We start from the raw sequence: 11,025 nt of genomic DNA, 5'->3' as shown, positions 1-11,025 counted from the left end.
AGAAGACACAAGTAAATTCTATGAAAATTGGAGAAAATAGAAAATTTAGAAAATTTTCTTATTTTATATTTTGTTAATTTATATATTAGGTTTAATCTATTTTTAATAAATAATATTATATTTTATTGATATTTGTGGTCCACAAGTTCAGAGCATAAATTATTTAATTGAGGGATAAGAAAAAATTGATAATCGTCAGAAATTATTTAAGAAAATTTACATAAAATTCAAAGTTCATTTTTAACAATTATCTAAAAAAAAAATCATTTTTAACAAGCTGAAGGCTGAAGCCTCGCAAGTTACAGAGAAAATTCGGAAGAGCTTCGGTTTGCTTCGTTTCATTCTTCCCATCAATTATCCTAATATAGTTGACATTTTTTCTTCTTAATTTGTTTGTTGTTCATCGATTATTGCTTTCAGTAGCAATGAATCCAGTTCCGCATCAGTTTGCACCTCAACCTCCGTGGTTCCCGGTGCCGCCACCGAATCCGCCGCCGTCTTCATGTTCATCGTTCTGGGACAACCTGAATGTGCGTGATCGTTTAAGGGATTTGCAAGACACTCTCGATCTCGCCAAGTCAATGTATGTGTTTGTTCGTAATTTTTGGCATACTACGTCCAGTTCAAATACTCTTGTCTTAAATTGTGATTGAAGTATAAATATTGATAGGCAGAAAGAGCTTGAAATGTTGATGATAGTTAAAGAGGGAAATTCATCCGAGCAGAGTGCGGATAATCTGCCTAATGGTTCTTCTATTGGTGAATTTTCTGATTACTTGAAAGATAGAAGAATTAATTCGGAGTTGCAAGAATCGCGTTCGGTCGAAATTGCAGCTGCTTTGATGAAAAGGTTGAGAGCTCAGCTTCATCCATTTAGCCTGGCTACTGATGAATCGAGTCTCTCGGAAGCAGTTAAGTTATCTGGTAAATTATTGAAGGCCAAGAGAAATAAGCAGTGGAGAAAGAAAAAGAGGAAGCGCATTGCTGAATCACTCGCAAAGGTAGTATTCAGGTAATTTATATCCCAAATTATCTTACATATTTACCGTAATCTTACTTCTTTTTTCTCTTTTATTGTGAGATTTTAGGAACGTGAAAGTTTTGACCAAGTTGATCAGGAGGCTGATAAATGGAGGGCCAGGGAGATTGCCAAGGATATTGCAAAACGCAAGGTGTTGGAATATCAACTGATCTTTTTCCCTTTTTTAAAAAAATATATATTCTCTCACTGGAAGCTGAGAGTTTAATGTCCTTTTTTGGCTTCTTTTTTAGGTTGGATAAGCGAGTTCTATTGTAATCTGATTCTTATTCTAGACATATAGAAATATTCAGGGTGTTATTTATTCATTTATATTTCAGTAAGAAAATACTTTTTGAGGAGATAAATGGAAGAATAAGAAATAGGGCCATTGGATGATAGTTTTCTATTTCAAATTCAGAACGAGTAACCAAATTTGTGGTTGTGCCTGATTTTTATGGATAGACAGGGTCATGTCACAAGGACATCAAGTACGATACAAATTTGGGTTTATAGAAATATATTTATCATAACACCTATGTCTATTTGTTCTATATTTGTTTTGAATATTGAAACTCTGCTTTTAACTGCTGTCAGCTCTCGTGTTCATATAAATTCTTTAGTTTCCTCATCTCATGAAACGGTTATTTGCCTCTGATGTTAATATATTGACAGCTATTTACATTTTACAGTTTTTTTAGAAAAATGAAATCTTGATGGTATTTCCCCCACCCATGTTTTGCACTTGGTTACTATGGTGCTTTTGCTTGTCTAGCTCCGGACTATAGAACATTGGCACAATGTATTGACAGAATAGTGTTAATTGTTGACGAGCAATAAATTTCAGGTGGAGAAGATGAAAGAGATTGCAAGAATTAAAGCAAAAGAGGAGAAAAAGAAGCTAGATTCTGAGGTGAGAATCAATAGAATTAATTACCAGTAGTATTAAAACTATTCTTGCTGCTTTTGTTCCCCTCCTCTGATGAACTTCTAGCTGATGTTGGATATCATGTAGCTTGAACTAGCACTAATAGTGGAAAAGTTGCAAGAATTGCGCTCCATCAGGATCCAAAAATTGAAGAAACAAGGTTCAATTTCTTACTTTTTTTATAACTGCATTGTTATGTATCCTTCTTAACGTGCAGGTGCTTTGTTGTGCTGTTTAGCAGATTGGTTACATTCATTTTGGTCTTTGGCACTTCATTAGGTGTATGAGTACGATGGATAGAAGAACAAAATCTAAATCGTTGTTAATTTTCTGTATCTTTGTTTTCTTTTGTATAAATGGCCGTAACGTAACGAGTGAAACATATTCAGGTTCTTGAATTGCTGAACTCACTATCAGTTGCTCATGTGTTTGTGATTGCTTTGAAGATTGAATAAGTGAGAGAGAGGGTAAGGAAGATGAAGCCAAGAAATAGGATTTGGGTGGCAATACCCTTCAAGGATTGTCAAAGTTGAAACTAAATCATTTAGAACATTTTTTAATGAAAGAATTAGGGAGGGAGAATGAAGATTGTGGAAAGTGAAAGATTTTTTGCTTTTATCTCTCCCAATTAGTTATCCAACATGTCAGTTAGGGAAGATCCTACAAAGTTTCTTGAGAATCCTAGAATTGACATGTTTTCAAGCAAATAAGATGTGAGCATTATACTATAAGGATGAAGAAAACCATCGATAGAAAAGTGTGCTAGAGATTTGTAAGGTCGTCTCAATTAAAGGTACATCTAGTCTTTTTGTTCGGGGGGAGGGGGATGAGGTTAGGTGTCAAAATTTCAACCTCAAGGGGAGGTGGCAACGCCTTTACTGTTGAGTTCTGCTCATGCTGGCAAGTTTTTATTATTATTATTATTATTTTTTTATGGTGTGAACATAAAACACTTGAAGGATACGGTGAAAGGATTGGAATGCATGGATGAATCTAAGATGTCTATCAGAGTCATTGTAGAACCATGAAACCTTGGAGAAACTTGGAAATATTTATGGAAGTTTCCAACATAGGAGCTACAAAAACAACTAGGGCCTGTTTGGTAGAGAATCTGAAAACAAGGGATTCAATAAAAACATAGTTGTATTTCATGCTTTCATATATATATTTGGTAGAAGATTTAAAAATTGGATTCGAATTTAAACAATTGTTAAAATGTGTTAGATACTATATTTATAAATTATAAATCTAGTTGTATTATCCACTAAATATTAATTGTCAATAAACTATTGTTAATTTATTTATGAACCTGTTTTATTTTAAAATAAATTTGTGTAATTATTATTTTGTAATATTATATAATTTATAATACATTACATAATGCATATTTTAATTTTTTTTTTATAAAAAATACATATTGTATATCTTATCTTTATTTAATGTAATTTTGCATTTTAAAATTTAAAATTTAAAATCTGATTACAATGAAAACATAAAAAAGTTGTTTTTAGAATTTGTACTGTTTGGATTACAGAATCCGAAAATAGTTTTCAGAAACATAATCCAGGTTCTCTGTCAATTACATATTTGCTAAACTCAGTAAATCTGGAAACATAAAACAAATCCAGATTTCTAACCAAACAAACCCTTAATTTACTCGACTAGTCAGAAGCATGTAGAAGTTGTTTCCGTTGAGGTGATTATTGAAGGCTTAAAAAATTGGTGGGCCTTTAGGATAGGAATAATGTTGTAAATCAGAATTTACAGGGTTGCAATGGATATGTTTGATTTTTTTGGATTGCATTTATTAATTATTGGGTACTTTGAGATTTTGAGGTTTAGTTTGTTCCTTGGGACTATTTTCTTTCTAACTTCACTATGCCAATGAAAATATTTTTTTCCTACTTAAAAGGGAAAAAAAGGATTGCTGATATGAGTTTTCATTACCTTCTCTATCATTAAGTTGCCCTCTTTATGTATCGATATGTGTACTAGTTAAAGTAGTATTCTGCATCTCTATATGGAACGGTACCTTTGAATCCTCCGAGCAAAGAAATTTTGACACTTGGGTCTGGTTATAGCCTAATGATAGTAGTGGTTGGCAATATTTTGATCAGGTCATTTTCTACCTGAGGAGGATGATAAGTTTCTAGAGAAGGTTCGAGCTGCAGTTGAGGAAGAGGAACGTCAAGCCCTTGCTGCAGCTGATACTGATGCTGCCAAGGACGCCATTGCTACTGCAGAGGTGTCTAGGAAGACTATTCCGAGTTATAATCCTGAATCAAGGGATCCAGCTAGTGCTACCAACGGGTCTGAAGAAAGAAATGATCAAAGAACTGCGAGTGCAGATGATAAGATCTCCAACACCAGCACTGATAAAGAGCCTGGGAAACAGTTTGGAGAAGTACAAGGTTATGGAAGAATGTATGATTATGCAGCCAACTTACCGATGGAGTTCTATCATTATTATTATGGAAGTAACACTGATATGGGCACGTTAATTGAGGTAATTGCAGTAATTACTTCTGCGCTTCTCACTTATTGCAGAATTTTGTGGCATAGTCTCATGAAATTCATGCTGTTGGTGCATATTTTGAACTTGTGTCCAACCTTGAATTTGGGAGTAAGTGTTTCTCACTGTATCTTCCCTATAGCATTTTCAGAAGAAAGTTTATTTTTCTTAGCTTTCCTGAAATAATTACAGTATAACATTGGTTCACGAATTTGGGAAACCTAGATTATTTTTACTGTAGAAAGTAGTGAGTCTTAGAACTATGAATTGTTATAGCATGTAGTTTGGGTTTTGTATTTCTGAAGGATAGCATGAGAGATGGTAAAAGCCTGGTGTAGCTTTATAATTTCAGTTTGTGGAATTAACAAATTTGTAGTATGAGATAAGTAATTTAAATTATAACCTACTACATACTAAACATAGGTCTGAAGCTATTGCAAAAGTGCAAAGTTCTTACTCAAAATGCCCCCTTGGTTCATTCATTGCTACTGACATACATAAAATCCGATTACTGTGTTGATTAAAGTATTTTTGTGATACTGAAACATTCCTTAAGAAACCAATAACGCCCTTTATTTTTGAACCACAACTATTACCGCTTTGTGTGCAGGTGAGAAGATCGTGGGATGCATTTATAAGACCTGGAGGAAGGTAAGATGCGATTCTTTACTCTAGTTACTCCTCTTAACAAGTTTTGGATAAGTTTCCATTAGAGAACGATTTGCTAATCATATTTGAACTTCCATGAATACATCACAAATTTACAACAAACGCCACCGTCCTAACTAATACTTTACAAGTAGCTACAATAGCTTCTCGAGTGTTCTAATTTATAAACCTCAACAGTTTCTTCTAGTTGTTCCCTGTTCATTCCTCCCTTCGATGTCATCCGTGGCCTAGAGAGGTGGGAGAGTTATGTTAATTGAATGCCCCTATGAAATTTTTTGCAGTCGAATACCAGGACATTGGGTTCAACCACCACCACCTGCAGATGAAATATGGGCAGCATATTTGGTTCGACCAAAATGAAACCATCCAACCATATGTGCAGAATTGGTTTTCCAGAAGGTGTTGCTAAAAGATTGGTATTCTATGCTTTGCCAATGCATCAATGAGAAGTTGATCGTGGATATCTGACATCAAAAGATTACGATGAGGCCATCCCAATGCAGCTAACAGTTTTTAGACTGGTTGGATTATGAGTGAGAAACTCAAAAGTACTTCGACTTTGTATATAGTGATCAGTGGGCATGCATATTTTTTAATTTACATCCAACGGTTATTAAAATGCATTCACATTGTGGTAGCCTCATTGTATATTTTTTTTTTCCCAACGTCGGTATGTCACTCTGATCATGTGCTGCGATTTGAATATTTTTCAGTTTATCAAGAAGATAATAGCAGATTCTCTGTTTGTGATTTAACATCTTGTAAGAGGTTAGCTTCCACTGTGTCGGGTAAAGAATCAGATGCATGAAAAGACTATCAAGATAGTTCATCGTTTTGAAGATATTTGAGAGCTAAGAGGGCTCTATACTTGGAGGAGCCGAAGTCTGTAATGGGAATTTGATTCTGATTCAGTATCTTTGAGCTGAAGAAGCTTTCATGATGATTTGTTTTTGGTTTCTAAGCTTTCACTATGTTAATTACAGGTTTTAGGAGGCTACTATAGAAATTTTGGATCTGCATCTACAACATGAACATAGGGTTTTAATAAACCAATTCAATTAGAAATTGTTTGGTCCGTTTTCCTAGAAGGTAATGATTATTTTTTGGTTTTTGTTCTATTTTTGTTTTTATTTTTTTGACTATCTTTAAATATAGAAAAATGAATCAAAATAAATATTTTCAACCGTTTTACCGTTTGAAATAATTTTTCATTTTTATGAATGTATTCGATAATGTATTAATTTTTTTTCTACAAAATTCAAAATAAAAGGTAGAAAGCTTTACTCGATAATTCTCAATGAAGTGAATTTTTACATTGCCATTGGTTCTCAGTTGTCGTTTAAGTTTTTTTTTTGTTGCAATTTTGTCACTCTAGAGTTAAATATGTGAGGATATGGAGGTGTTTATATTTATGATTTTGTGGAGTATATTTTAACCAATTGAGCTATAATGAAAATTAAATCTTACCTATTCTACTAAAAAAAATTTAATTAAAATGACAGGTAATAAAAATAATAATTTCACTTGAAAATACTTCGTATTGATGCTATATAATGTTTCATATCTAATGAGTAATTTATTCATTAAGATATACTCGTTTTAAAGTATCCAAATTGAACAGTGGAGTAAAAAGTGATAAATAGCCTTTTTACTTTTTTTTTTTTTAAAAAAAAAAAGCGCATAAAAAATAACTTAATAGCCAAGCAAGATACATATATTTTTTTATACATATACAATACATCAAGGATTTGTTTGGTGTTGAGTTGAGTTCATATATCTGTTTCATATGTCCGTCTAGTTTATATGTTTGTATTTTTGATGTTATGGGTGTTAAGTTCATATGTCAAAGATATTTGGTGTAGAGTCTTTTTATATGAATAATTTTGTTTATGATTTACTTTTGTTTGAAAACTTTTTCATTCAATAATTATACATATAGTTCATGTGTTGTTGGGAGTTTCGATAAATGAGATTGAGAGTTTATTTTTGGATATGCATTTCAATATTTTTTTTTTTAAATTTAAGCAATCATTTTATAAATTTATACATGTGACATTCTAAATAAATCATTTTTATTTTAATACCTTTGATATAAACATTTTAAAACAAAAACACTCATGTGTCTGACCATTTTTTCTCAAAAATGTTTTTACATACAAGTTTGTTTGATTTCTTACATGATAAAAGTGATTTTATTAATGTTAAATTACTATAAATAACGACTATAAAATATTGAACTAATCAAAAAACTAGAAATTAACATTTTGAGGGAACTTAAATATAAACATTTATTGATAATTTTGTGTCTCACTTAAATATAAACATATATTGATATTTTATATGTATTTTTAAATTAATAGTTATTTTTAATATTTAAATTAAGGTTTTATCGACGATTTTATGTCACAAATGCCAACAAAACAAAAAAATTGTGTGAACAAAGCCCAAATTTGTAATAGACATAATTCAAAATAATGATCGTCGGAGTTGGTGGATTGGCCACTAGAGTTGCCATCAACCGTGGTGGTTGGATGTTGTCGAAATTGGCCGCAAACGATGATTGTTAGAATTGACCATCAGAGGTAGTCGTTGGAATTGGCAAAGGTGGTCCTCATTGTTCTTGCAATTCTCCTCCTTTTACGAGCATTTGGAAAATTAGTGAGAAGAGGCAATAGAATAAATAAGTTAAATAAAAAAAATAAAAAATAATAATAATTCAAGGGTCTCCACAACCAAAATATGGAATTCACACTAGTAAACAACTAATATTGTTGATAAAACTGCATAGAATATTATATATTATTTCAACACTTAATTTCAGAACCACAAAGATATAACTCAAATATAAATGGCTAAATCGAACATAGTTCACACATAAATATATTAAAAATCACAAAGTCTATAGTTCAAATCTCCCTACTCTCATTTATAATAAAAAGTGTAAATAACTCATTTAGAAACGGAATACGATATCGCTAACTGAGTTTTTAAGAATACCCATGCTTAGCCACTAATACTCCAACGATAAAACATAATAATTTGAGTAAAGGCACAAAATTTTTTGGCATGGCTTCATTGTTATTAAGTCTCTTGATTGTATGATTTCATAATGATCATTCGAGTATAACTAATCTTTCTTACTAATCATAATGTGATATATTGCCAAAATGATATAGTCAGCCAATTTAAGTATAAACAATTTTTTTCAGTAGATGAACAGTTAAGATTAACTCTTTCCTTATGGTTGGCCTCCTTAATGGCTTTCTTCAATTACAGAGTCATGCACTTCATAGTTGACCCTATGAGTCGATCATCTCAGCCTCTCAGCCTCTCAGCCAACCCATATGAGCATGAGGATCATACCTACCCCCTCCTCTTATGGCTTCAATTCGAGTATGTCTTTGTTTCAATAATGACAACTATTGTAAGTATGTCACGTGATGGGATTATTTGGACTGGACTACAAATTAAAATTTATTTGTAAACTTATTTTGTTTTCTTCCATTTTTTATCATTCTTTTAGCTGTTTTGTTCAGTGCAATTGTCATGCCTCATCGGTAATAAACTTTTAGTTGAAAATAGTATCAATTAAACTTTGTTCTACCCTATGGATTAGCCTCCATTTGGTCATCACATTAAGTTAGATATCATTAAACATGGAGAATTCACTTTTGTTCCATTTAATATCAATTGGTATATCATTTTAGAATCATAGGAGTGCATATTTACAAATTGGGTTTACTTTTAAACTATCTTCTTAAATTTTTTTTATTGAGAAGAAATTTTGTTTAACTTACAGATATAAAATATTTTTTTATGTACCAATGTTGTTAGACTCGTCTACAAACTTAAATATAATACAAATAATAAATATTCCAACACATTTAAAAACATCCAACGTTTATTTATTATTCTATTTTTATAATTTTTTCACAATAAGATCTATCAACATTTATATTTTATTTTTTATAATTAACACCTCACCATTTTATACCTGGATCAAAATCTATAACTAAAATTTAATACCCATTTGATAATCATTTCTTTTTTTTTTAATTTTTATATTTAAAAATTAAAACTATTTTCTCGACCATTTCTTTTTTTTCAATTTTAGTTTTGAAAATTAAAACTATTCCCTTCCTATTTCTTAACTTCATTTGCATTCCTAAGTAGTCAAATTTTAAAAACAAAAATATATTTTGTAAAGTTACTTTTTTTTAGTTATTAGATTTTTAAAACAAGGATAAAAAGAAACAAAATCATTTTTTTTAATTTTCAAATTTTAGTATGATTTTAAATAAAAAAAAAGATAACAAAGAAAAAAATTTAAAAAGTCCAAATAGTGTCGGTCAATACTTAATTTTCAAAAATAAAAAAAAAAAAAAAACAAAATTAGATACCAAATGAAACCTACAATCAAGAGCGATTGCCAAATTTGCCATGTGAATTTGCATGGCAACGATCATTTTCCAAATTTTTCCTGAACTCTGCCTCTCTAAATTAAACAATCTTAATTTCACAATTACGATATCTTTAGTTTGTTCTTCTTCCTTTACCAATCAGGTTAAGCATATACCTCATCAGAGGTTAACATAAAATTTCGAAAATTTCAGAGGCTAACAAAAATTATGGAAAAATGGAGCGGCCTAAACTGACTAAAATCAGGAATTTTTGTTTCACTGTGTCAACTAAGCTAAGATCGAAGTCATCCAATCAAACTGCTCAAAAGAAAATGTATCTCTCTCCAATAATCAACACTCGCGACGAAACAAAACCTAATAAACTACAGTTAGTCCAAAACAGAAAAATTATGAAATAATGAATGTCGCCGAGGGTTCCGGACGATCCAAAATTAGTGAAAATTTGGGCGTCCTACGATTCGGCAGCTAAATCTGCGAAGGATATAATTGAAAGTTAGAGGGGCCTCAATCTCAGAGTTATACTCCCCTCTGCTGGGACCTTCGCTCAAATCAAACTACCAAAAAATGCTAGTAAATTTCTGTATGAAAAACTAATAATCGAAAACCGAACCAGTTATTCAGAGCTCGGATCGGCCATCTGCTTTCACTGCGATTTCCGAAGGCAAACTTGGAGCAAAAGCGCATTGATTACAAAGGCGCCCCATCCATAGGACCCTTCGATTCGAAAACAAAGCAAGAGAGAAAAGAAAATACGACGCTCAGTGAATACGAACCAGATAGATATTCATCTTACAGAGCGATTATAACAAGTAACCACTCCGTAATCAATGATTTTTCATCTTCAATTTCGTTCTTCATCGCGTCAATTTTCACTTTTTGGAAAGAGGGAGAAATGGGGAAGATAAAAACGGAAGGCAAAATTGCAAACCCTAATTCTCCAAACCCTAGATTTCTCGGTATTGATTGTTAAAAAATCTTAAGGTTTATATAATTGTGAATACAAAGCATGAAATGGGCTGTTGGGCCCATTTGGTTGTGTATCGAAATGCAACAGCCCAAACCCATCTTTAATGATTTCGTTTTTTTTTTTTTTGGTAAATAAAAAAGGGTGGTAGTTACCATTATATCAGGAAACTTTTAATTTTAAAAATTTAATCCTTAAACTTATATAAATGTTAAAATTGAGTCAAATCGGACCTTTAAACTTATATTACTGTTTAAATTGTAACATTTATATAAGTTTGAGAATTCAATTTATATCATTTGTGAGTCCAACTTCTACGATTATTGTAAACTCGAGAGTCCAATTTTAACACTTGTAGAAGTTTATGGGTCTAATTTTTATAATTAAAAGTTTGAGGGTGTAACTGCAACTACCACCATACTTCAAGAGTGGCTTTTACCATTTGCCCATCTTTTTCTTTTGACAAATTGTAAAAATAACCCTTAAAATTTGGTAGAAGTTGCAATTAAGTCC

The 11,025-nt window shown here is 31.5% G+C and overlaps 1 protein-coding gene, 1 long non-coding RNA gene and 1 other non-coding gene across 5 annotated transcripts; 1 reads left to right on the top strand and 2 right to left on the bottom strand.

Moving 5' to 3' along the window:
- Positions 1-221: 221 nt before the first annotated feature.
- On the top strand, positions 222-5,882 carry LOC120069737 (U11/U12 small nuclear ribonucleoprotein). Of its 3 annotated transcripts, none has more exons than XM_039021527.2 (9): positions 222-326; positions 424-583; positions 671-1,001; positions 1,089-1,172; positions 1,866-1,931; positions 2,034-2,106; positions 4,064-4,452; positions 5,069-5,109; positions 5,409-5,882. In XM_039021527.2, the coding sequence occupies exons 2-9, from the start codon at positions 426-428 to the stop codon at positions 5,485-5,487; spliced, it is 1,221 nt and encodes a 406-aa protein (XP_038877455.2). In that variant the 5' UTR covers positions 222-326; positions 424-425; the 3' UTR covers positions 5,488-5,882. The 3 variants fall into 3 exon arrangements, with proteins under 3 accessions (XP_038877455.2, XP_038877454.2, XP_038877460.2); XM_039021526.2 differs by having other exon boundaries at positions 230-326; positions 421-583; XM_039021532.2 differs by having other exon boundaries at positions 256-326; positions 421-583; positions 675-1,001.
- A 1,507-nt stretch (positions 5,883-7,389) lies between these two features.
- On the bottom strand, positions 7,390-10,506 carry LOC150038212 (uncharacterized). Its single transcript, XR_016524442.1, has 2 exons — positions 10,159-10,506; positions 7,390-7,761 (listed from the first exon to the last, which is right to left on the bottom strand). It is a non-coding gene; the product is annotated as an uncharacterized LOC150038212 (long non-coding RNA).
- LOC120069739 (small nucleolar RNA snoR145) lies at positions 9,946-10,094 on the bottom strand. The gene has a single exon (XR_005479652.1). It is a non-coding gene; the product is annotated as a small nucleolar RNA snoR145 (small nucleolar RNA).
- Positions 10,507-11,025: the final 519 nt, after the last annotated feature.

This window comes from Benincasa hispida, chromosome 1, assembly GCF_027475165.1.
Source record: "Benincasa hispida cultivar pf3 chromosome 1, pf3_genome.v1.1, whole genome shotgun sequence".
Lineage (NCBI taxonomy): Eukaryota > Viridiplantae > Streptophyta > Magnoliopsida > Cucurbitales > Cucurbitaceae > Benincasa > Benincasa hispida.
The sequence above is the reverse complement of the archived record's forward strand: the minus strand, read 5'-3'. Positions and strand labels throughout refer to the sequence as shown.